Source organism: Gouania willdenowi, chromosome 4 (assembly GCF_900634775.1).
Source record: "Gouania willdenowi chromosome 4, fGouWil2.1, whole genome shotgun sequence".
In the NCBI taxonomy this organism is placed as follows: Eukaryota; Metazoa; Chordata; class Actinopteri; order Blenniiformes; family Gobiesocidae; genus Gouania; species Gouania willdenowi.
In genome coordinates, this window is record NC_041047.1 from 28,308,341 (window position 1) to 28,335,923 (window position 27,583).

Sequence of the window (27,583 nt, forward strand, 5' to 3'; positions counted from 1 at the left end):
ATGAGGGGGGAAATCACATCAGGGAAAAATCTGGATCAGCAGATACTTTAATCCCTACCAAAAATGGTAACCAGGACATTTCTCACATAGGTGAGCTGCAGGTCATGCTCTTTAAAGGTGCAGTCTGTGACTCTCAGATCCCTCTCTCCCCCTCCTTCCCCGCTGTTCCAAACTTTCCAAAGTCCCTCCCTCAGAGGAGCTAACAAGCTAACATTAGCCAGACAGCAACATCACAGTAATATAACATGCTCTGTTAAAAGCATATTACTGCAGCGCTTCTCTCTCTCTCTCTATGTGCACACACCTCAGCAACAGCAGCAGCAGCAACAGTGTCACTTACAGCAGCCACACGGAGGCTGCTGTGCGCACATGAACCACAGAGTTCTAGTGTAACAATTACAAATCAAACATAATGTAAATCAAGCAGCAGTAATTACCTTTCAAGTTGAAAGGTCGCTAATTCCATCTTTCATCTCCTCCAGACTATACACTGTAAAAAAAGACGGCGCTACAGCTCCGGGAATGGGGCGATGACTGTGAGCTACAGCTGTCAGACCGCCCATTTTTTCTCGGTCACGGTGCATTCTGTCAATCTGCCAAAGGCTGCAGGAGCAGCAGGGGGGATGAGTCTGTTTTTTTCACGCAAACTACTAGTTTCATGTAAAACTGTCCTTACATTTAGCAAATATGACAAAAAAGTCACTTTTACATGAGTTGCAGACTGCACCTTTAAATAACTATATTATAAAGTTTAGTTTCAGCTACTGCCACTAAATGTTACTATGTTTGCAGGGGTGCATCAGTTTTAAAAAGCCTAACTTTTAACTGATTTTGGCCGGTCCCGTGGCTGCTGCGTTCGCCGATCCGCATTAATTACAGAGAGCATAAATATTTTTGACTTATTCTTGTTCTACATCACCTGTTTTTAATAGTTGTTAAATATTTTTTACTTGTCGTTCTACCTCACCTTTGTTAATTTCAATAAATGTTCCTTTTTTAAAAATTGTACCATTTGTTATTATCATTGTGAAATTTTTATGATGTAAATTGAGGGAGCAAAAGTAGTATCGACTCCAAATATCGGCTCAAGAAAATTGCCAGTCTGTATTGGTCATCGGCTAAGGCTGATGGAAAAACAATTTGTATGTAAGCATACGCGGTTCCTCGGACCAGCGGTGCTAGGAAACCTATTGTAATCATAAGGATTATTATTATTATTAGGGGGCCAAGCCTGCGGGCCAGGGGGTTCCTAGGACCAGCGGTGCTAGGAACCCTATTGTAATCGCAAAGATTTTTATTATTATTAATATATATATTATTATTATGTTTCCCCCGGTAAAAGTGGTGCTGCAGGCTAAACCGTGCAAGGTAGGGCGGTGCCCCTTGGGGGTTGGGTCCAGACAACCCCTTGTACCTTGGACGCAAAAATTCACATATGTCCGCCAGCAGGTGGCGCTATAACAAAGGTCAACGCGTTTTGGCCAATATCTCCCACACCGTTTATTGCAAATTTAAAACCTTTGTATCGACAGATTCCTTGAATAGCATTGAATCACCTAGGCTAGGCCACGCCCATTTCCGCCTAAACTTTTCTCGGAGCAAAATCGCAAAAACTTGAAAACCTACTTTTTCGAACTCCTCCTTGGGGTTTTGTCCAATCAGTGTGAAACTTGGCACGTAGAGTCTTCAGTTGGACGTAATCTCCAATTAACCCTATGAGTTTGTTTGGGTAAATTATGCGCAAATTTTTAATGAGTAAAGTTTTCTAGCTAGCTATAAAAATGCAAACTGGCGCATATCTCGGTCAAAATGAATGCTAACAACAACAAATCTGAAATCCACAGTTGGCATGTGACTGTGAGGAAATGTGCCAATTTTGAATGATGTAGACCACTAGGGGGCGCTACAAATAACGAATATTTATATCACTTCAATGGAAAGACCAATTGTTACCAAATTTGGAGGGTATGATCTTCGGTCCCTCCTGAGGCGATATCTCAAAGTTATTCGCGATTGGTCAAAGTGGGCGTGGCTTATTACATCATAACACATAAATAAACAAACATTTATTTCTGCTGAATTATTATGTTGAGGGCAGTGAAATTTATGGGGTAGATATAGAAGACCACACAGACCTACCATACCAAAAATTGCGCCACTAGGTGGCGCTATAATTGCAAAAACATTTTGGCCTTTAACTTTCACAATTTAATTCACATCTTTAAAAACTTTATATCCACATGTCCCCTACATAAAGTTGCATCTTTTGACATAGGCCACGCCCACTCCCACAGCACATTGGTCTTTGTAAGTCACTACATATCACAAACCTACTTTTTCAAATTCCTCTTTGGGGTTTTGTCTAATCAGCATGAAACTTGGCACGCAGAGTTTTCACTTGGACATGTTCTACAGATCAGCAAAAAATTTTGTTCGGGCAAAATATGCGCAAAATATTAACGAGTAAACTTTTCTAGCGAGCTATTAAATCGCAAGCTGTTGCATTGCTTGGTCAAAATATTTGCTAACACCACCAATTCTGAGATCCTTGTTTGCCATGAGACTGTGGGGGTATGAGCCAAATTTGAATAACTTAGGCCTCTAGGGGGCACTGCAATTATGATAAAATTATATCTCCTAAATGGCACAACCGATTTTTCCCAAATTTGGTGGGTATAACCTTGGGTCACTCCTGGGACCGTAACTTGAAGTTAATCGCGATTGGTCAAAGTGGGCGTGACTTATTACTACATAACATATAAATAAACAAACCTTTATTTCAGCTGAAGTAATATGATGAGGGCTGTGAAATTTACAGGGTAACTATAGAAGAGCACACAGATCACCCATACCAAAAAGTGCACCACTAGGTGGCGCTATAATGGGTGCAAATGCATTTTAGCCTGTAACTTTCACACTTTAAATCACATCTTCCAAAACTTCATATCCACCTGTTCACAGCAAATGGCACATTGGCCTGTGTCCTGACGCTCGCCACGAGCCCATCATCGTTCAGATGGCAGAGTTATGACTAACAGACCTACAGAATAACTACCATTGATAGCATAAAGACACCAATTTACCATTAGCTAAGGTCGGACTAGATTTATTCTTAATAATAGCATTTTCCCTTTCAACTTTTTTTTAACTATAAAAAAAGGAAATCCGCAGGGATTAGGTACCAGAGTCAAATAAAGTGAATATAATTCCTCTACTGCTGAGTGTAGAGTTGCTGGATCAGCAGGGATCATGAGTGAATTCATCATGTCTGGGCTGTTGACGTCATTGTGGTTTTTAAAAAAGCATACTGGTACCTGCTGCCCAGTCATGCATCCACTAGATGCGTGGGTCAGTGTCAGTGAGAGTGCATATTCTGAGTGTTCTTAATTGATTGTTCTTGTGCTATTTTACTATTGTTATTGATTGCATGTTATTGTATGTTTTATACATGAAACCAGGGACTACTGATGGAAACTAGCAGTTTAGCTATAATCTGGTGTAAAACACCTGTCTTTTATGAGTTTAATGTCTTAAGCATTGTCCCTTCACATAAAGACAACCCCCCCAAAAACAAAAAACTCAGGCATGCATCAATAAAAGGGGGGGGGGGGGCACTGCAGCTTGTGGTGTTCTCAATCTCTTTTCTTGTGTCACTTTTGGCCGTGGCAACGGTTCTTTAAAGTACTGCTTTAGAAATGCAGTCTTCCATTAATAGTCACCACTCTGCCCAAAGCACAGAGAAGTCCCCAGCTGAGGACTGGAGACCTCCCGTCTCCCTTTGTGAAATGCCACACTGCTGTCAATCACCAGCAAACCACATGTGCACAGCTGCACAGCTGCAGGGACATAGCAGTCTGTCACACTGTAAAGCTAGGCCTCATGAAGAGCTTGTGTGAACCCACCGAAAAACTGTTCAACTCATTCTTTGTTTTGCTCATGTTTTTGTTTTGCAGTGAAAAAAGGAAAGCTTGATGGACCCCAAGGTGAGTTGTGCCCAGCAATTTGCTACAAGTAATTAGATTGAAAACACGAGTGATGCATTTTTTTGAATCTCTTTTTGCAGAGAAATTCAACACATACGTGACATTAAAAGTGCAGAATGTTAAGAGCACAACGATCGCTGTGCGCGGCAGTCAGCCGTGCTGGGAGCAGGACTTCATGTTGTGAGTGCTTCATGTTCTCTCTCACACAGCGTGTTTGTTCATCCAAGCCTTCTGTCCCAACCTTTACCACCACATCATTGATCCAACCGGCCTCTATTTGCCTCCTATTATCTGACCTATTGATCTTGGCCGAAGACAACAGGATTAAAAATCTCAGACTTTTAGTTGAACGTCTACAGCAGTGGTTCTCAACCTTTTCAGCTCGCAACCCCCAAAATAACAGTGCCAGATAGCTGGGACCCCCCACTGTACTTAAAGGTGGTTGAACACAGACAGGAACATTGAAGAACAGTCATGTGGAGACAGGGCCATCTATAAGGGGGAATAAAGGTGTGATATTTTTGGGGTCCATCCATAAAGTCAGTAAAATGATTGTCCATTGTTCTATGAATCTGTGACAACCACATTTATTCATTTATTTATATGAATAATATCCACTTATTAGTTTATTATTATTTGCACAATAGTTTATAGTCATCTTAAAGATGTAAATCTTAGTTTTAATCAAAATTAAGATGGGTTGAAAATGAACAAATATAGAAAAGTTGGTGAAATGGGATTTTAAAAACCACAGAAATTGATTAAAAGCTACAAATTAGAGTGGCCAAAAACAGACATAAAAAGTGGTTAAAGGGGTTCAAATTGTCAATATTGGCTTAAAAGTGGCAGAAAAAAGACAGAACTATTAGTTTAAACTGGCAAATAATGGTCATGACAAATTGTGAATGTGGTTAAAAATAAGCATGAAAATAAGCGTGAAATATGGTGAAAAGAAATTAAAAGTGACAAAAATGGGAAAAGTGGTGGAAAGGGTTTGCCGAAAATGTCTTGAAAGTGGAAAAAATGTGCAGAAAAGGTATTGACATTTTATGGAGAAGTGGCAGAATTGGTAGTAATGTCGCAAAAATACATTAAAAGGAGCAAAAAAAAAGCTGTAAAAAATAAGCAAAAATGGCCTCAAATTGTTCAGGAAATATTCTTACTTTCTTGAAGGCATCTGGTGACCCCCTCCCAGTGTCTCTCGACCCTAAGGTTGAGAACCCCTGGTCTAGAGAAGGTGTGCTAACTTGTAAAAGTCATAGGTCAAAAAGTACTCACCATTTCAATGCTTTTCTTTACAAGAAACAAAGAGAACCAAAAAATACAGCTAGAGATACACATGCAAACAAATAAACAAACAAATAGATAGATAAATAATCTATAAGAAAAAATTAAGATATATGACAGATTTATAATGAAAAATCAGGATAAACTCCAAAAAGAGAAAGACCTAATGCTAAGAGATTCAGAATGGTTTAAATGAAGCTGCTTACGATGGGCTTCAGATTGTTCCTGTGTCGTAGGCTGTGTTGAGATGGCAACGGGATTAATGGGAGGGAAGTTATGATTATGAAAGCAATGATACCTCCCTAGGATTGGGTGTTAAATATTTTAATTTGGTAGATATTAATGACTTCTAAAATGACACTGTAATGCAGATCTATCATTACCAATAGAGAGTGTTGATTTTTGATTCCTAGACCGCAAAATAAAAAAGTGGTACTTTATAAGAGTATATATGCTATAATGTAAATCCACATTATTTGGATTGAAGAATAGGGCAAAAAATATCATGATTAATAGGGCTAGGCGATTTTGCCTTAAAAAACATTTTTTTCAATGCACTTAAAAATTACAGCAGACATCCGATATATTGTCAAAAGTGCATCTTTATTGCTGTGATTGTCCTCAAGAGTTAAAATGCATAGAACAAACGAGGCTCTGTCATTCAATAATTTCAAGCTTTAACCCAGGTTTAAGCAAAAGTGCAACAGCAACTTCACAGTAGCTTCAATTTTCTGATTTAGAAATCAGATAACTACATATTATATAACATATAACATTACAATTAAAAAAATAATAAACTCTTCCCTTAGCATCTCAGTATAGTACAAATAAAACATTAAACATGCCTGTGGAACACATATAGTCTACTCAAAGGGCAAACACATGTAAACAAAGAGGGGGCTGGCTCACATCGTGCTACGGTAACCCCACAAGGACAGAACGCAAAAAAGTCTGAAAAAACTGTGGTGGGGAAAAAAACAAAACTTGAATTTGCAAAATAAAAATTGTTTTTATCTACAAATTTGATAAATTGATTAAATCGATTTTTTGCCTATCCCTAATGATCAGCAAAGAAAGCTGTTTTTTTTTCCTAAAAGTCCCAAAATTGTCAGTTATTGTTATAGATATATTGCACTGTGTATAAATGTGCAAAGATCAGAGTTTTCCCTTTCCATTGTATAAAAACATCCATCCCTCAACGGAATATGTTGTGGTGCACATTTATCACCAGATATAACTCCTAAAGAAATGATGTTGTGCTTGAATTTATACTTTGCTTTGCTGCGTCTTGTTTTCTCTTCTCTTTTAATTTATTTCCTTTGTCCCACACAGTGAAATAAACCGTCTGGATCTTGGCCTCACAGTGGAGGTGTGGAACAAAGGGCTGATATGGGACACCATGGTGGGCACCTTATGGATGCCTCTGTGCGACATACGTCAGTCCAACGAAGTATGAATCCTTTCTTATCTTGGCTCAGACCTACAGTCTAAATAGACCCTATAGATACTGCTTAATGTCAACATAGATGAGATTACTCAAAGCCATACAAGTTGCTGAATCAGCATTTACAATCTCTTGCTGCAATTAAAACTAGTCGTTCCAAAGTTGCATCAATTATAATTGTAATTGCATAATTGATAGTTAATTTCAGTTATGGCATAATTATAATTGTAATTGAAGTTTTAATAATCTGTTGCCTGTGCAACCGTAATTGAATTGTAATTGAGTTCAGATAGTTACCATGGAGATTCTATAAAACATATAATTTACAAATTTAATTAAACACAAAACAGTTCCATGGCTTACACATATGTTGTCAATAATTAAAATTTGTTTCATATCAAGTTTTCCCATTACCTGTCAGTGAATCTTCACACTCTTACAGGTGGCAAGGGTTAGTGGGTTAGAGTTAGAGAAAATAAATAAATAAATAAAATAATAATAATAATAATAATAATAATAATAATAATAATAATAATAATAATAATAATAATAATAGGGATGATACAATTTTACCTAGTAACAATACTGTGAATGTAACTGATATTCCAACTCTTGTCCCTATTTGGGCTTTTACATGAGATGTTATAATCAATGCACTAAAATGTAAATGTAAAAATGTTAAAACGACACCACACACATACAAAAGCACACACAGTCATCACAACGCTATATGAATAAGAGTTAGTTAAATTGTAATTAAACTTTAGTAATTGAGAACATATTTGGAATTGACTTTCAGGGGAGAAATTATAATTGTAATTGGAAAGAAATTCTGGTCACCGTAATCATAATTGAACATGGATAATTGAAGATGAAAAATGTAATTGACCCCTACCCTGGGTAGAGTGTTGGTGTGTGTTCTTCATTTAACGGAGGAGTGTGAATTACATAGCATGAGGCTTTTTAATGATCCGATATGTGTTATATGTATTTGTGTCGTGTCGTGTTGTTGTTGTTTATTTATCTATTTGAGCAACATAAAAAAACACATTTTATGTACAATACATAACACGTATTCAAAAGAGAAAGTACTCAAAAGGAGAAGGAACTTATGGGTGCCTAGCCCTCCTTCACAAAGTAACATTTTAAACTTCACATTTGGTTTTTCATTATGTAAGAATACTATACAAACATATACAGTGAATATACATACATATTTCTTATCGTTTATTTGGAACAAAAGTAATGGAAAAAATAAACCAGAATATTTTCTTTTTTATCATTTATGTTCATTTGTAACAAAAAGTAATGGACAAATAAACCAGAATATTTGCTTTTTTATCGTTTATGTTTGTTTGTTGCAAAAGTAATTAAAAAAATAAACCAGAATATATATATATATATATATATATATATATATATATATATATATATATATATATATATATATATACATATATATTATCATTTATGGTCATTTGTAACAAAATTAATGGAAAAAATAAACCAGAATATTTTCTTTTTTATCGTTTATGTTCGTTTGTTGCAAAAGTAATTAAAAAATAAACCAGAATGTATAGTTTTTTTTATAATTTATGGTTGTTTGTAACAAAAGTATTGAAAAGAATAAACCAGAATATTTTCTTTATTATCTTTTTTGTTTGTGACAAAAAGTGAAAGATATTTATTGTTTATGGTTGTTACCTTTCAACTGCAGTTCTTTGTCATTTCCATTTGGCAAAATTGATCCCCGTCCTTCTTTTTTAAACCCGTGCTTTACAGGAGGGTCCAGGTCAGTGGCTGACACTGGACTCCAACGTGATCATGGCTGAGAACGAGATCTGTGGAACCAAAGACCCGACCTTTCACAGGCTGCTGCTCGATACGCGCTTTGAACTGCCATTAGGTTTGCTCTTAAATTGTTACTTGGAAATGCATCGTCGGTACGAACTGTACTACTGATAACACTTTCAGTGCTACAAACCATAACACTGACTGCAGATAACATCCACCAGAACTGTGACTGGTTATAGATTAGAAGGATTTTGTTATAAAGTTTATTCCCCACCCTGTCAACTTAATATTGTCTTTTTTTGTGTTCACTGCAGACATTCCAGAGGAGGAGGCTAAATACTGGGCCAAGAAACTTGAGCAACTCAATGCTATGAGAGATCAAGATGTGAGCGCATCTTTGAGTGACTCTTCACTTTGTCTATTCAGTATTTTCACCTTTAATCATTCTTTTTAGACCACGTGTAAATTGTACATTTCCACCCAGATACTCAGAAGTTTGGCTAACACTTTACCTGAAGTGTTATACATAAGGCTGACATTACGCTGTCATGTTCTGTCATTAGCATGATAAGGTGTCATTAAACCTGTCATTAAGTGTCATTCGCTAAAGGCTGGGATACACTGTGCGATTTTTTCAATAGTGGTACTCAGCTCCAGCTCAAACTGTGCAACTCAGGTGTAGAGCCCGAATGTGCGCAGCTCGCGATGCATGTTCTCACATTGTACGGTCCGACACTCTGACACGATCTGACTGCTCACACTGTATGTTCATACACAACACGTTGGGGTCTTGTTTCCGGAAATGCAACGTACAAATTAGAAGAAGAAGAAGAAGAACACTGAAGCATTGCCATTAAAACAGACGAAGAAGAAAGACCCGGAAGTGGGGAGACGCTCGCAAATCTCAGCAAAAAGAGCTTTAAAAAGAAAAGACGGCGACGTGATTGACCAGGAGCTGGCTGGACAGATGTGGGCAGTACAGTCCATCAATTTTATAGCGGTCCTACGGTGTTCGCGCATGTGCAGTGTGAGCGTTTACAGTAAGCCGGTCCGTGGCACTGCTTCAACTGTGCAATACCGTCACGTGGAGCTCACGAGGAGCGACTGGATTTTAAACATGTTTGAAATCTTTATGACCTACGATTGCTGATCGGGAGCTGGTCGTGGGGTGTTAAGTGCTTCTCGTGACCCCATGTATACTACACGATGCACGGCACACAATCTAGCAGAGACTCGCACGATCCCACAAAATAGTCGCACGAGTCAAAAGTAGGCTCAAAATGTGCCAAAAATCGCACAGTGTATGTCTGCCTTAAAATTATGACACCTTTGGAGCTATGTTGGCATTTTTGGGTTAGGTGGAGGGATCTAGTGGGGTTAGGGGTTAGGGTAACAAACGACACTTATGACAGCCTACATATCACCTTATTCATGCTAATGACAGGTGTCATGTTATAATAATGACAGCGTAATGTCAGTGTTTATGTATAAAACTTAAAGTCAAGTGTTATCAAAGTTTGTCTATTTTTGCTGCCTTCCCTCACCCTCCATATTATTGAATGTCTGATCACATATTATAAACTGTTGTTTTTTTTTCAGTATGCCTATCAGGAAGAACAGGAGCGACCCCTCCATCCACCATCGTCTCAGTGCTGTGAGTGCCTTACTTCATTCCTTTCATCCACTGAGAACGGGACGAGTCTGTCTGCCTGCCTGTCTGTCCGTCCGTCAGTCTGGCTGTCTGGCTCAGTATCTGGAGTGTAGTAGACAAATGCTTTTGCCATTTCCTTCATGATGTTTGATCAAAGATAAAAGTAGCCACTATGTGTGCTTCTCCCATAGAGACCTACAACAGTCAAGGCCATTTGCTTTATCCTTATCATCAGAGGTGTAAAGAGTACTTATATATATTCTACTCAAGTAGAAGTACAAGTAAGTCATACATAAAATACTCAAGTACAAGTAAAAAGTAGCTAATTAAATGGTACTCAAAGTAAAAGTTACTAGTTATTTTCACCCCCCCCCATGTTTATTTTTGGTAATAAATCTATGGTTCTTTTGTGTACAGTAAACATCTCATGTATAAACTTAAAAAGGAAGAGACCAAATCTTGCACAATTGGATCTTAATTTATTTTCCACATAGACCTCTATATAAATAAAAGGTTTGTCAAAATGTAGAATTTTTTCTTAAATGACAGTACACCAATTCATTTAATTAGAAATTTAAAAAAATGTATCGGGCTCTAAGTATTGATACATTTATGAACTCTAAATCAGTGCCAGGCCAAATGTTCCATGTGGGTAACAACATAATAGGTGGAAACCATGACCTGAGCCCAAAAAAGTAGCTGGGTGTTGATCAGAAATGGCACAACTAATAACATATGGATTATGGTCAATGTGCCCATGTGAGACCATGAAACAGAAATAAAAAAATAATAATGTTCTCAGTAACGGTTGGGTGTAAAAATATAACAAATTACTTCTTTTAAAACGTACTTAAGTTCAAGTAAAATTACAGATTTAGAAATATACTCAAAAAAGTACAAGTACCCATAAAAGCAACTCAATTACAGTAACGTACCTATAATTCATTACTTTCACCTCTGCTTATAATTCAATTCAACTTTATTTATATAGCACCATTTACAATAAAAGTCATTTCTAGCACCCGTCACAAAATATGAAATTGTTGTGAAAAAAACCTAACAATTCCACACAAACAAGCATCAGCGACCTTGGGGAGGAACAACTCTCTTTTACCTCGAAGAAACTTCCAGAAGAACCAGGCTCAGGGGTGGTTGGGGTTAGTGCAGAGAAAGAGGAGAACAGAACAGGACAGACAGAAAGAACTTTAGAGAACCACAGATTAGGAACCGCCAACTCTAGCACCAAGACACCTGAAACAGAAAAGAGAGAGAGAAGGGTGAGGAGAAGGCACAGACTGCAGAAAAACATGATACATTATTGATAGGTCTGCCTGTATGGTATCAGATTAACACTTTTAAACGGTATATGCTTTTTCAAATAATTAGGTTTTGAGTTTAGCCTTAAAGGTGGAGAGAGTTGCAGCCTCCCGTACTAAGACTGGGAGCTGGTTCCAAAGGCGAAGAGCCTGGTAGCCGATCGTTCTGCCTCCAGTTCTACTTCTAGAAACATTTGGAACTTCCAGTAGACCAGCAGACTGAGAGCAGAGTGTTCTGCTTGGATGATAGGGCACTAACAGGTCTTTAAAGTCTATACTCAAGCTTAATCATGTAGAGCAGAGGTGTCAAGCTAGTTTTAGTTCCGGGGCAAAATAAGGAGCAGTTTAATCTTAAATGGGCTACAGATTTTAGGCAGAAAAACAAGTAATTTTAATGTTATTATGCCTTAATTTGAACTTCTGCATATACATAAAATACAAAATATGTCAGAAACCAACAATATCCAAGCAAAGAGTGATAAATATCAGTCATAACAGGATCTTCTATTTAAATTTCCTAGATTTTGTGACCAATTTCTATTTGCTTTAGGGAAATATTATGTCATAATTTCAGGAAAATTAAAATATTTTGTAAGAATTTTGAGTTTTTTCAACTGTTTAACATTAAGAATGAGTGCAATCATGTGATATAAGCACCGGGAAAACTGTGAGCCCCAGCAATTATTGTTGAGTTTTATTTATGAAATGATTCTTGTTTTCTTTGTCATTTTCACTTTCACCTGCGTGCTGAATTGGATGCTCTAAAGGGCTGGATTTGGCCCTCGGGCCATGAGTTTGACACGTGATGTAGAGCTTTGTCTGCTAACAGGAGGATTTTAAACTCTGTTCTAGAGTTTACTGGAAGCCCTTGAAGGGAAGCCAATACTGTAGAAATATGCTCTCTCCTGCTTGTACCTGTTAGTACTCTGGCGGCAGCATACTGGATTAACTGGGACATCCTGACAGTAAAGATTTACAATTATCCAGTCTGGATGTAACAAATGCATGGATTCGTTTTTCAGGCTATCCTTGAGATTTGCTTAATATTAGAGTTAAAGGATAAGTCGGTATCAAAGATAACACTTAAGTTCTTCACTGTTATAATGCAGCCACAAAGGAAATCCACACACCTTAATCTGTCAAAGAATCTGGACAATAAACATAGGAAATTATTGTCGACGTAGATTATAGCAATTGTTCATGTGTGTTAACTAGCCCAATGTAGAAAGATGGCCATTGTGTTTAGTGTGTTGCCTTCACTTAGTTTGCTTTTTAAAACCCTTTATCTTTTTGCAGGTAATTGGAGTCTTTGGGGGGATCAGCAAAGTGAGTTTCTTTCATGTGTTTTTTCGCTAATGATCGGAGCTTCTCTGTATTTACTCTCCATGCATCACTGAATGCAATGATCTCTTCGAGTTGTTTCCCCTCAGGGATTAGGAGCTGGCTGCAATTTATTTTCATCTCATACACTTTCAATTAGAGTAAAATCAGGTTTTGTTTGAAACGAGAAAGATATATATATATATATATATATATATATATATATGTATGTATATATATGTGTGTGTGTGTGTATAAACACAAACAGACTTAAATCCTATTGTGAAAGAATGAAGACACAATATTTGATGAAAATGTTTTTATTATTTTACTGACACTTTCCTGTATCCTGCTGTTTTGGTGTGAATAGATGAGGACCCGGACAGTGCTGTGGATGACAGGGACAGTGACTACCGCAGTGAGACCAGTAACAGCATGCCACCTCCATTCTACACCACCTCCCAGCCTAATGCATCCATGCACCAGTATCCAATGAGGCACCATCATTACAGGCAACCCTACAACGATGACATGCATGACCTGGACTACGACCACCGAGCAATGAGGTAAAACGTGTGCAGCACTGAGTAGTTTTTCTGCAGCGACTAGTACTGGCAGAGGGTCAGTGTGTTTATGTGTGCAAAAAGGTTTAAGCCTTGCTCTGATTTCACAACAAGACAGCTATTGTACATAACTCCGTACAGTCCCTTCAGATTTGTTTTTAACTGTGGTATGCATGGTAACATATCCCTCTTTACTCTTCTTTTTTTTCTTTAGAGAAAACCCCTGGCCTCAGTGTATACAAGCATGCTGGGGCGCTAAGTTCTTGTATACAGGTGGTGTATGCAGAGAGGCTTTGTGGGTTTCTTTGCCACGTGACTGTGTGAATACATGTGTGCACATCGAGTGTGTGCGCATCCACCTGTGTAGATCTTAAGAGTGGTTATTTGTGCAAATACTCAACACAAATGCAAATATACAAAGTTCTGATATTGAGTTTATAGGATGTCTCTACAGCAGGGGTGTCAAACTCATTTTAGTTCAGGGGCCAAATATGGACCAGTTTGATCTCAGGTGGGCCGCAGATTTTAGCTGGGAAAAAATAACAATTTTAACAATTGTGCAATAGTTTTATTTTATTTATTTTTTTACCAGATATTCACCTCAAACATTCTTGATTTTGTAACCAATTTTTTTGTAATTCAGAGGAATTTTCTGGAATTGTTTGTAAGAAATTGCAAGATTTATGGAAAAATGTAGGTTTCTTTACACAATTTGCAATTAAAAATGACTGCCTTCAGGTGATATAAACAAGGGAAAACTTGCGAGCCCCTAAAGATGTTGTAGAGTTTCATTAAATTGGTGAATTTGAGATCTACAACTGGATTATTGGGTAATAATTCATGTTTTCTCTGTCATTTTTACATTCTCCTGCGGGCCGAATTGGATGTCAAACTCATTTTAGTTCATTGGCCAAATACAGACCAGCTTAATTCCAAGTGGGCTCCAGATTACTGTATAGGCGGTAAAACGAGCAATTTTATCATTCTTTTGCCCTTGTTTTCACTTTCATGTTAAAGTGTGTAAGACACCGACAATATCCAAGCAATAAGTGCAATAAGGATCTTAAATTTCTCTGATTTTGTGACCAATTTTTATTTAATTTGGGGAAACTTTGGTGAATAATTTGAGCAAAATGTTAAGATTTTGGAAGAATTGAAAGTATTTACGATAATTTGAAATTACTAGTGACTGCCATCATGAGATATAAAGCGTGGGAAAACTGTGAGCCCTGGGAAAAATGTGAAGTTTCATTGAATTTGTGTATTTGGAGGTACTGAGATATCTACAACTGAATCAGTTGGTGATTTGCACAATAAGTCATGTTTTCGCTTTCATTATTACTTTCTCCTGCGGGCCAAATTGGGAGCCTTAAATGGCCGGATTTGGACCCCGAGCCTTGAGTTTGACACAGGTGCTCTACAGACAACCATGATGCACTTGTATTCATTTTTTAGACTTCATAGCTTTATATGATTTCCAATTAATGTTTACTTTTTCTTTTGTTTTGTTTTAACACACTGTATTCTAGGGCTGGGCGATATGTACCAAAACTCATATTTCGATATTTTCTTCCAAAATTTTGATATACGATATAAATTTCAATATTTTTAATTCAAATCAATCTTACCAGAAAGACAATCCTGGGTTAAATTTACAGATTCCAAATGCCACACAGGCATATTTATTAACAAACGATTGCACAATATGAGCCACTTTTAGCTTTTTCTCCTATAAGGGACAGCACGTGTGAGTGAGTTCTGTAGTGTGACTTGTTTAGGGGAAGGTCTGTGTTAGGACATACTCAGTAATCCACCTAACTGTGCTTTTCATTCAGTTCTGAGAAGTAGTGAAAGCAGCGACTCCTAAAGCGAGTTTTTTATTACAAAATAAGATATAAAATCTTTGGAATATATAATAATGATAAAGGACACTGTTTGACTGTACTAATATTAAATACTTGTATGATGTGATTTGTACTGCGCTATTGTATAAATCAAAACAAGTTAAAAAAAATATAGATATATCTTGATATAGACAATATTGTCATTTTTTTATATTGCCAAGATAGAAAACTCGATATATCTTGAATCACGATATATTGCCCAGCTCTACTGTATCTCATGTTTTACATGTTTGCTCAAACATTTAAGAAACAAAATCGCTAAATCGTATTTTAACTGAATTCACTTGATCATATCCATCCAGAAAAAAATGAAATATTGGTCACTTTGATTGGGATGAATATTTGGTGAAAATGTAATAAAGAACTAAGGAAACAATGGCTCCTGTTGAGGCAGTAGCTTTGTCTCCATAGAGACGGCATAAAGTGTGTATGGTGTGAGCTATCGTTCAAAGGTTTGCACTAAGCATTACTGATGCTCCTCTTCCAACTCTTCCATCCTTCCCACCTCCCTCCCTCCTCCTCTTACCAGACGCTATGATAGTTTAGACTCCGCTACCAACGGGCGCAGTGATATCGACTCAGGCTCAGGGTCAAGCCGGCGCACCAGTCGTCAGTATTCTCTAGACAGTAGGCACTCACTGTCCGATAGGTGGGTCTCGGCCTCTGTGGTCCCCTCTCCAGCTTCTCCTCCTTCTCTTCTTCGTGCTCCAGCCTGTGACTCCGTCTCGCTGTGACGTCAGTGGTGGACTTGTCCCGTCCTCCTCGCTCGCTGTGCTTGCATGCATGCGCTCTTGCCCTATTTATGTATATTCTGTATTTTGTCCACTGGGAATACTACAGCTGCTGCATTATCTTTGAGTTGAACATTGGACTCACTAAACGTGTGCAGGGCTTAGCCGATTGTGTGGGTGAGTGAATGACAGATTGAGTGACAAGCAGAGAGCCCTGGATAGATTTTGTGCCTTGCGTGCCAGATTTTGTGACCAATTTATATTTAATTCAGGAAATATTATTTCATAATTTGAGGAAAATTGAAGGATTTTGTAAGAATTTTCAGTCAGTATTCGATGCACGGGATATCTCTTTGGCGTCAATATATGACGCTAAGGATCGGCCTGTGGCAGATTGCCTTTTTTCAAGATAGATTGTGGCTTTACAATAGTATTTATGACAGTTCTAGTGAGAAATGTACCCCTAACTTATGGTTAGGGTTTAGGGTTTGAAGTCTTATTTTGAAAAGTTGCCTCGAAAATGAACGCCAAAGGGGTTCCCCCGTGTGTCGAATACTGACAGTGAAGGGTCCTTCCGGGACATCGATATGTGACGAGTTGGGAGTGAGACTGGGTTGTTATACTTGATCAGTCACAGGAAACACTAGCTGCTTCACCTCTGGCAGTTTTTGTTGCGTCTCACCTCTATGATGTACTGCATTATTGCATTTTTCTCCAATTAATTATCTATTACAGCGAGGCAAAGGTGGGCTTTGGATTAATTTACCCAAAACAAGTTGATGATTTGATGGGGGGGATTAAAGATTTTATAAAGGTAAAAACACCATCTGCTACCAGCACAGATGAAAAACAGTTTTCGGAGAGAAAAGTTTGATTTTACCAGAGTAAATACTTAAAAGACAGACTTTGGCCCTTTATTTTGACATTTAACCCCCATCAAAATACCCCCTTGTGATATCAGAATACATCGCCTAATGGCTAGTTTAGTTGGAGTTTGTGTTACATATATACTTTTATTCTCCACTTGACAGGCAGCAGGAAGTCAGGCCAGTGGAAATAGAGTTAGATAGGGTGATTATGTGATCAAGTGCTTACATGACCATACTTACTTTGGTGAGCTCCTCTGACTCACAGGCAAAGGTTATAATATAACTCTGTCTGCTTTTATACTGCTCTCCCACCACCAAAATAACTTCATGTAAGGCCATTTTACACTAGAGCGAGCGTCTGCACAGAAATATATCAACCTGCTCGTGTCTGTCTCTGTGTTCGGTTTATAAATGACGTTATATTGTGTTCTATGTTATGCTATTTCATTCAGATGAGCTTTTCTGTGTTGTGTTCTTTTAATAACTTTCCCTCCAGTCCCATTAATACACAATGAGCCAGTTTTATACATAAGGCTGCCATATCATTGTCATTATTATGGCATGACACTGGGCATTAGCATTAATAAGGTATTATGAAGGGCAGACTATCATTAAGTTTCGTTCGTTACCCTAATCATAACAGTTCGCTACCCTAACCCCTAACTGTTGGAGCTACTTTCTTGGTTTAAATAGTTTAATATTTTACCTTAAAATGGTTAATTATGTTGCTCTTTATTTTAAGATAAACATTTCTTTTTATGGGATTTATTTATTTGATAGTGTGCACTGGGTAAATTCTATAGTTGATGTGTAGGCACCAGGTGACCCTTCATAAACGGGGCAGGAACGTAGGAGGGGCAAGCACCGGGAAGGTGAATGGTTTTTTTACCTTGAATCTCAAATGACATGAGGAATCACCAATTTCGGAGAATAAACCAAAGAAAACGTAATTGCTTGTACATTGGTGTTTTTCCAGCGGAATGTCTGCTTTCTCTGTGCCCCATAAACATTTATTTACATTTTTTGTCGTAACGCTAAACTTAACACTACCTAACCCACTTGATCCCTCCACCTAACCCAAAGATGTCCTACTTTAGAGAAAAGTGTCATAATTTGGCGAATGACACTTAATGACAGATTGATTAGGGCCCTATAAAATCCATGTTAACGGAATCGTGGACGGAATCACTGAATCGACCAATGAAAACGGAATCCACTGTTGAACGCGGAGATTGACAGAATGTAGATGAAACGCCGTCACCGTGAGGCAGATAATGTTTCACTCATTAGGTGCTTCGCCTGTCCTCCCTCCCATCCTGGCCTCTTTAAACACGTCTAAACCACCCTAAACACCATCTAAACTACCCTAAACACCATCTAAACTACCCTAAACACCGTCTAAACCACCCTAAACACCATCTAAACTACCCTAAACACCGTCTAAACGACCAAAAAGCTACTTACTCATAGCTCAATCCTAAATACGGAGCCACCAGTTCCCACTTAACTTTAATGTGTCGTTTCTTGTGTAGCACTGAGCGGCGCTCCATGAAAACATGAGCAGCTTCACCTGCTCAAAGTGTTTGAACATCTCATCAGAGCTACAGAAGATCCGTGGATTAAGTTGTTTGTTGTTGTGGACGAGACCATCGATGCCAGGGATTGTAGTGTCTGAAACATCGTAGGCTAATGATAAATATAGTTTCTAATACCGTAAAATATTCTGGCTCCTAGCGGTGAAATAACTGATGCATTTATTTTTGTTTAATCATTATGGTCTGGAATGATGTCATCAGGATAATTTAAATTAGGATAATTTAAATTAAGTTGATCAAAACTTAATAGAATAAACCTGCTCAGATTCAGTTAACCATTGATCCCTGAGGGGAAATTGGGTGACATGAATGCTGCTCTCATACAGCTTTATATGACATGAATAATTAAAAAGGAGCAGTCAGAATAATCCATGTCAGTACATCTACATTGTAATTGTACTTACTTATTATTTTAAATTACAGTACATGTTTGTTTAAACATGGTTTTCTTTTTTAAATTACTATTTATTTTGTTTCCTCACAGCAGTTAAAAACTAATATTTCTAAAAAAAAATTAATTAACAAAAATGAATGTGCAAAACCCAGAATTTGGAAAAACATAAAACAGATTTTATAGGGCCCTACTTAATGACAGCCTTCATGACACTCTCTTGCTAATAACAGCGTAATGTCAGCCTTGTGTATAAAACCTCAGGTAAAGTGTTAACAAAATTTGCTCTACAGATTATTAGCCATGACCTACCTGATCCCAACCCTAGTCTCTAATCTTAGACCTAAAATTCCCATCATGCAAGTGTAGGAACCTCCCACTGTGTGTTTTTGAACCTACATGGCTGCATGTGTTTATCTAACCCTGGGTGTTTGTTTTCCATCCGTCAGTCCAACAGATAGTCGCTATGCCTCATCGGGTGAGCTGAGTCGAGGAAGCTCTCAGCTCAGTGAGGAGTTTGTTCCTGAGGATGGAGAAAGCTTGCGAGGTTCAGAGTTCTATGATGAGAACGATTCCTACCACTCCTGCCACTCCTCAGTCAGCTATGGAAAAGAGGACTCTCCGGCCTGGGACGGCGAGCACAATGATATCTACAGCGATGAGGGAGGGTACCTCAAAGATGGAGGGGAGGAGGGTGCACTTTATGATGATGAGGAGGGAGATGCTTATGCAGAGGAAAGGGAGTACCACTATGAGGATGAGGACGGGTTGCGCTATGAAGAAGATATGTATCCACTGGAAACCGGACTTAAAGAGCCCCAGGAGCCTCAATATACCCCGACACCAACAAGCACCGCCCCTTCACTAATGCCCCCCTCAGATGGCCTGTCCTCCACTAGGCCACCGTTGGAGAAGCAGCCATCTCTACATCAGCAGCAGCCCGCTCACGACCAGCTGCTGGCCCCGACTTCAGATCATGCTCTACCTCCTGTGTCACAGAACAACACAGCCTCCTCTTTTCCTCCAGATTCCACCAAACCTCTGTTTGTACCTTCACAGCAAGACCTTTCAGGCACAGCTACACCCACAGCTACATCTCAGGTTCCAGCTCAACAGTCAAAGCCTTTTGAACCTGAGCCCAAATCTGAAACACTGCTGGAAGAACCTCGACCTCTGGAACAACCTGCTGCAGAAAGTGCTCCACCTGCCCCTGAAGAGAAACCAGAGGAGCCACCAGTTCCAAGGTAAACATGTTTTGTTTCATTCCACGCTTCCACCAGGGTTGGGGTCAATTACGTTTTTAAATTACAATTACGACTTCAATTATCTATGTTCAATTACAACTCAATTACCATTACGTTGACCAACATTTTATCAGCTTAAAATTTTAATTACAAGTATTATTTTCCCCCTAAAAGTCAATTACAATGACGTTCTCAATTACTAAAGTTCAAATTCAATTAATCACAATTACTGAGCCTTTATTAAATAACCCCATAAAGGTTAACCTTCCTCTTCTGTCAGCTTTCTGTTAGCATCTCTTATGATAATATGTCAGTTTTGTCCAACATATTAAAGCAGAACTTCACCTCAATAAATCCTTCTCGTAGTCCCTGTGAGGGTAATACAAGTGTTTACGGTGTGATTGGGGGTCTTTCATGCTGTCTCTGGCCAGAAAACTGCACTTGCAACTCTCCTGCCTCCGACTTGGTGGCAAGACGTACTGCTTTACGGCAACCCAATACAAACTAATGCTAGATTATGACCAGCCCCGTGGCTGCACACGGTTGTCTAAAAATTCACTTTTCTCAAACTTACATTGTGGCGGAGCTAGCAAAAAAAGGCAGAGAAGACCTTTGGCCGAGGAACGAAGCAGCTCCATGTAGTGACATCTCAGCAGCAACACACAGCAATCACACACACTGTCGTCGCGGCAACAGGCACGCACACACGCGCAACCCAGCGCTCCATCAGGCAGCACACACACAAATATCTATCTATCCATCTATCCATCTATCTATCCATTTTCAGAGCCGCTTTGTCAGCACACAAACAATCACATCACACACATTTCCACACTCCCTTCCGTATTACTCCCACATCATTCATTAATTTTACTTGTCTCTCTTCCTCATACTGTTCACATGGTCACATGGGACTATATGTGTGAAAGCACCCTTAGTGTCACTGTTGTATTAGGATTTTTCAGTGATAGGTTGCTAACGTCTTTGGAGAGCAAAGGTGCGCATGTAGCTGTGGGGTGGGGCAGGCAGCAGGGGGTGGAGTGATTATGACAGTGACATGACCAAAAGGGACCTTTAGGGGGAGCACTAAGCACAAGTTACTTAGTTCTGCTTAAATCAGCTAGTTTTGCATTCAATTCAGTTGTTAATAACAGTTTTTATATAACTTTCATGCCAATTACAATACAAAGTCAATTTTCTGAACTCAGTTACAATTCAGTACCAATACTTTTATAATTCATTGTAATTGTAATGAATTATCAATGACGTAATTACAATTATAATAAACCCCAACCCTGGCTTTCGCAGACTGGTTACGATTATTGGTCATTTTACACATAGTGACTACATTATGCTACTTTACTAAAAAAGCAAAAAACAGTCACATTTCTTTCTTATTCCCTTGTCTCAGCTTCCCAAAGAGGGAAATCTTGGAGCCGGGCCATGCCAGGGCTAAGGCCAACTGGTTTCGACTCTACAGCAGAGTACGGCTGCAGCTACAAGAGGTACAGCCTGCTTGTGTGTGTGTGAGTGTGTGTTTATGTGTATTTCCTGTCTATTCATGTCAAGTAATTAACGTGTTGGTTATTAATGTTTCCTCAGTTGCTGCTCTGCTGTTTAATTTTATCAATCCCATGTGTTTTACTGATTATTTCTAGCTTTTTTGTTTTCCTGTGTGCGTGTGTGTCCTGTTTTTGGTCAGCTGTGGATTTCAGCGTTTTGTGTTTTTCTTATAGTTTCTGGTGACAGTGTATTGTTTTTGCCATGTGATGACTTTCTTTTCAGTTGTTTGCCCTCCTCGTAGCGATTTGCATGTGTTCAGTTCTGATTACCCATGGCTGGAGCAGACTCTCAGGTGGGTGTGGTCATCTGTGTGTTAACCATTTGGCCTATGTTGTGTGAGATGTTCCACTTTAAAGCCAAGACGCATTTTTGAAAGTCTGCAAAGTTTCTCCATTGTATCATTCAGGCAAGACAAATAGTGTACAGTACATCTCTGTGACGTTAATATTGTGGGTGGCGTTCATTAAACTGGAAAGCAGACAATGAACATGCCTCATAGTAATAGCGTGGATAGAATTTGAAGAACCATTATTTTATATATACATACATTTCAAGCATTGGCTGTAATGTTTTCTCAGGATGGCTGAGCACAGAACGTTTACTGCTAATGTAGACATATGCATTCTATCAATAAGAATGATGAGCTTTGCTTTTTCCACAAACCGTATCTAGATCTTGAACAACTTTATTTACTTTTGAATATGACATACTCTAATCTGTACTCCGGCTTCCTCCCACAATCCACAAACATGACTGTAAGGTTGATTGGAGTCTCTAAATTGCCCATAGGAGTGAATGAGTGAGTGAGTGGTTGTCTGTCTGTGTTGCCCTGTGATGGACTGGCGCCCTGTCCAGGGTATACCCCTGCCAGAGCGCCCTATGAGAGCCGGAGATTGGCACCGGCAGACCCCCGCGACCCTGATAAACGGGAATAAGCGGGTATGAAGATGGATGGATGGGATGGATGGATACTTTAATCTACACTGTAAAGTATATTAAGTTTCATTTTCTTAAAAAAAAATAAGAATTTATGTTGACATAGATAATTACATTTGATTAACTTATAAGTTATATTTACTAATGGTCAACATAAATTTGTTTTGTAAGTACTTTTTTTTAAGTGAAGTCAACCTTTTATTTTTTACTGTGTTGTACCACATATCTTACAAATATCTCCATGTATTTGAGCTTACTGCAAAGAAACAAGATATTGAGTTTGTTGATTTCAAAGATCTTGATACGGAGATCAATTAAAACCACTGCAATATAATCATGTAAACAGTGTAAACCTCCGGTGTCCAGCCAATGATATCAATAAATGACGCATGTATGTGCTGGCTTTTTTCCCTTCTTCTCTCTACAGGCCCGAGGAGAAAGTGTTGGCATCGCCTCGTTGCTTCTATCAGCAGGGTAAGTAACCCTGAAGTTGATACCTCTGAGGCTATAAAAAAATCTATAGCTTTCTGGCCAGCAGAAAAGCCAGAGCTTATAAAACGCTCTCGATCTGACTAGGGACCAACGCTAAAGAAGCCATTATATGGTCACAAAGCAATTCAATACTGTGTTATTGTGTACCACCAAAAAGTGCACAACAATATAAACTAAATTTAAACTGAAAAATGAATGGAGGCAGCACAACTGAGTGGCTTTTTATTTTTATAAAGCCTTACAAAATGTCGTTTTCTAATGAAATGATATAAACTGAAAAATATCTATAAACAAACAAACAAATGACAGCTTTTTAGGTCCGAACAGTTACTTTTATTCTGCGTTTGTGTGTGTTTGTCATTCAGATTTAAAGCGCAATTCACTGTCGTGGTCCATGCTGAGTCTGGTGATTCTTTGGAGGTAGAAACAACAACGTAATGCTTAATGGAGCTACTTTGACATTTTGATGATGTTCTAAAAGTATATACTGTAGTATATACTATACTCCTAATGATTGGAGTTTAGTCTCCCAAGTGGCTCCTCATTCTTTTTATAGTCTAATCCACTTTTTAACGTTTGATCAGATGCACATTCAATATTTATTGGTTGTGCATGTGCACCCACGCACCACTTCGCAGCCCTAAATATAAGTAACCACATGAAAAGTAAATATTACGTGAGGATTATCCATCCCATTCATTCAATGATGTAAAGACCAAAGTGGGATACTTATTCTTATTCACTTGATTTGATTTATTTATTAATTTATGAAATAAATAAATGTTTTTAATTGATTTATTATTTAAACCTGTTGGTAAGTGAATTTCTCTGAAAATGGTGACCATGTGTTTTCCATCAAACCCCAGTCTCTGTGAATTAACTGTGAATTAATTAACTGTTGTTATTTGGTTTGGGGATATATATACAGTATATATGTATATATATGGATCTCCTCAGCTACGTTTCACCCGCATGCTCTAAATCAGAGGTTTTCAATTGATGGGTCGGGATCCAAAATGTGGTCACAGACTAGTTTTCAGGAGGTCATACGCATTTTCAATGACTAAAAGGGGAATAAAAGCATATACTGTATACTGTATACAGTATATTCATACATACAGTATATGTATGAATATAAAATTACTTCTAACGATAGAAGGCAGCAATTGGGAACTTTTATTGTATTTAGTTCCTAATTCCTGACAATTTCTGCTCTTTAAAATTAGGCTTTTCATTGATTTGTTTTAAACTTCTGGATTCATTTTCTTTTCTTCAAAAGAATATGTTTTAGTAAAACAATAATGATATATTCTTTTGGTCTGCAACATATATTTTTGTAACTGTTTGGGCCACGGCTTTTTTTAAAGAGGTGGAAAATGGACCCAATGAGTTGAGAGGCACTGGTGTAAATTAATGCTTCTGTAATGAATTCAGTGTCCTCCTGACTCTAGTTGACAGCAGTTGCTGAGAAATGAACGCTAACCACGTATGTTTTTCCTCAGGATGGGCGGTGCTCTGTATAGCATTGACAGCATGCCAGACCTCAGGAAGAGAAAAGCAATGCCTCTGGTCAGAGATCTGGTGAGTTTCTGAACCAATCTCCATGTAATGTCTGGACTGTCTCTCCCTTGTCTCTGTCACATCGTCACAAATCTAAATTAGGAATCTGGATTTGCCTGTTACTTTCATAAAGTCCCTCAGCTTCTAAAGCACCACACACTGTATATACCTTAGATTGCTTTGTCATTCCTGAGTAATTAATTTTTCTACTACATGACAGGCTTAGCTGCAGGGCTAATGGGCCACTGGTGAGGCCAAAGGTTTCCTTCTACTGACTTTGCTGTGAGCAAGATGTGGTCATATCACAGGCCCTTTTCACCCCTGCTTTACCATCCTATGAAATATTAGTTCTTTTTCTCTTGCAGAATGTAACATGGCAAAAAGGTATAATACAAATATACTATATTATTACTTAAAGGTGCCCCTCTCTCCCCCTCCCTCCCCGCTGCTCTCTTGCCCTGCCTCCAAACTTTCCAAAGTCCCTCCCTCAGAGGAGCTAACAAGCTAACGTTAGTCCGACAGCAATATTACAGTAATATAACATGCTCTGTTAAAAACATATTATTGCAGCGCTTCTCTCTCTCAATGTGCACACACCTCAGCAGCAGCAACAACAAAGTGTCACTTACAGCAGCCCACACAGAGGCTGCTGCGCACACACAAACAGCACATGCACTACAGAGTTCTCGTGTAACAATTACAAATCAAACATAACAAAAACCAATTCCATCTTCTACTCCTCCAGACCATACACTGTTAAAAAGACGGCGCTCCAGGGGGACTCTGAGCAACAGCTGTCAGACAGTCCATCAAACACAATCCTGGCTCTGATTGGTTCTTTTTGCTTGGTCTCGGTGCATTCTGGCAATCTGCCAAAGGCTGCAGGCGCAGCAGAGGGGGACTCAAAGTCACTTTTATAAAAGTTGAAGACTGCACCTTTAATATTAGTTATTTTGCACTAAAACTATATATCATGTGTGGATTCTGCCTTAATCTGTAATTGGTCACATGTAACTTCAACTACATATAGTATATTTACATATTTAATAAGAAGTACACCGACATCTCTTTGTTGCAATAGCAGTACGATTAACTACCCTTCAGTTTGATGTGTTGTTTGTTATTATTGTATGTATGTACAGAAGGATATTAGCATCTTTTACAAACTTGTACGAGAAAAAGTCAGTTAAATATAATAATACTTAAACTGTATATGAGGGACTTACAGAGTAAACCTCACAAAGCAAAGTCATATTTTCTGAAACACACTTAGCTTTTGCTGATATGAGTGTCAAGCTGACAAAGGCAGACTTGCTGAATGACACTAAATTCTGTTTCATTTCAAATCTCTCCTTCAGTCAGTAGCAAATATCTATCTTGGATTGTCCTCAAGCATTTATTACAGATGTTTTCATCCTCATAACAACTGTTTATTTATTTATTTAGTGATTGAGACAACAAGGTCTGATTTACAAGAGAACACATTGATAATAAAAAAACACGTAACATTTAAGAGTTACGAACATGTTTAGTGCATTGAAAGTTCATACAAACTCAAGTTCTTAGCAGAGCATGTTGAAATAATAAAAACAGTGAATTTTTGACTGTATAAACATAAATGCATTTTTTTTTAACTTTTACTGTATTCTCCCCTTGTTTTCTTCCCATCTCTAACTGATTTATGTGTTTTCCTCTTCAACATCTCTTCATTGCTTCAGGCGATGGTGAGTAACATAAGGTTATGGGTCAATACAGATTTTCCTAAGTGAACAAATGAGTCATGATATCCAATCATTGTAGTTGTCAAATGTTTGTGTTTACAACAAAAACCACATTTTACCGATACCCCAACTTCATAAACTACCCTAAGGTTGTTTTATGTTTTGAAGAACTGACTAATTTTTTTGGCGTTATTTAGTCATTGGTCCAGAATTCCAGGAAGGCAGGGATCACCTCCGCCCTGACGTCCAGCACCTTGCACAACGAAGAACTGGCAAGTCCTTCTTGACATCATTGATTGGAATCTTAGTCCCGACTGTGTCTGCACAATCCAAACATTAACTAGTAACTCTCTATAACTCTCTCTACTTGTGCAGAAGAGCCACGTCTATAAGAAGACGCTCCAGGCCCTCATATATCCCATCTCCTGTACCACCCCGCACAACTTTGAGGTTTGGACAGCAACCACGCCAACATACTGCTACGAGTGTGAGGGGCTGCTGTGGGGTATTGCTCGTCAGGGCATGCGCTGCACTGAGTGTGGAGTGAAATGTCACGAGAAGTGCCAGGATCTGCTCAATGCTGACTGTCTGCAAAGTAAGACCAAGACAACTAACACTATTGAATGCACTTTTGTCCTCAGTAAAGCTCTTTTAACCACTGTGTCAGAGAACACTAGTCTGACGTGAGAGAAACAATGTTCAGTTAAACGTAAAATATTGAAAAAGGATTCATTTCTATAAATGATAATCCTGCAACAACGAATCAATAAAAATCGACTATTAAAAGCGTTGGCAACAAATTTCATTATCGATTCATTGCGTCATGCGATTGATGTCACTGTGTGCACACGAGTGTTTGTGTATAAAGAAGAAGAACTCGGGCTTTCGCCTTTATTTATCATCATATATGATTTAACATGTACAAAATTAGTTCTCTGCATTTGACCCATCCCACAGTAATGGCCCAGGTGAGATTCAAACTAGCGACTCTCCGATTACAAGCTGGCTGTCTTTAACCACTAGGCCACCACGGTCTACAACTTGCATGCCTAAGCGTTTGTATTAGTGATAGACCGATACAGTGGCCGGCCGATATTATCGGCTGATTTTTGTGTTTTTTATGTATATCGGCATCGTCCGATGTGGGCTGCTGCATTCGCCTATCCGCATTATTTACAGAGAGCAAAAATATTCTTTACTTGTTCTTGTTCTTGTTCAC

General features: G+C 38.4%; 1 protein-coding gene across 6 annotated transcripts in view; it reads left to right on the plus strand.

Annotated features, from left to right (window-relative positions):
• The window catches only part of unc13a (unc-13 homolog A (C. elegans)), a 79,142-nt gene that overhangs the window by 17,280 nt on the left and 34,279 nt on the right, over positions 1-27,583 (plus strand). For all 6 annotated transcript variants that reach the window (XM_028443922.1, XM_028443925.1, XM_028443923.1 and 3 more), the window contains exons 2-16: positions 3,954-3,983; positions 4,064-4,163; positions 6,603-6,720; positions 8,497-8,620; positions 8,823-8,893; positions 10,108-10,162; positions 12,772-12,801; positions 13,166-13,361; positions 19,298-20,092; positions 21,504-21,597; positions 23,019-23,065; positions 24,586-24,664; positions 26,362-26,367; positions 26,562-26,636; positions 26,740-26,959. In XM_028443922.1, coding sequence (XP_028299723.1) covers positions 3,954-3,983; positions 4,064-4,163; positions 6,603-6,720; positions 8,497-8,620; positions 8,823-8,893; positions 10,108-10,162; positions 12,772-12,801; positions 13,166-13,361; positions 19,298-20,092; positions 21,504-21,597; positions 23,019-23,065; positions 24,586-24,664; positions 26,362-26,367; positions 26,562-26,636; positions 26,740-26,959 — 2,040 coding nt within the window. The remainder of the gene's footprint in view (positions 1-3,953; positions 3,984-4,063; positions 4,164-6,602; positions 6,721-8,496; positions 8,621-8,822; positions 8,894-10,107; positions 10,163-12,771; positions 12,802-13,165; positions 13,362-19,297; positions 20,093-21,503; positions 21,598-23,018; positions 23,066-24,585; positions 24,665-26,361; positions 26,368-26,561; positions 26,637-26,739; positions 26,960-27,583) is intronic.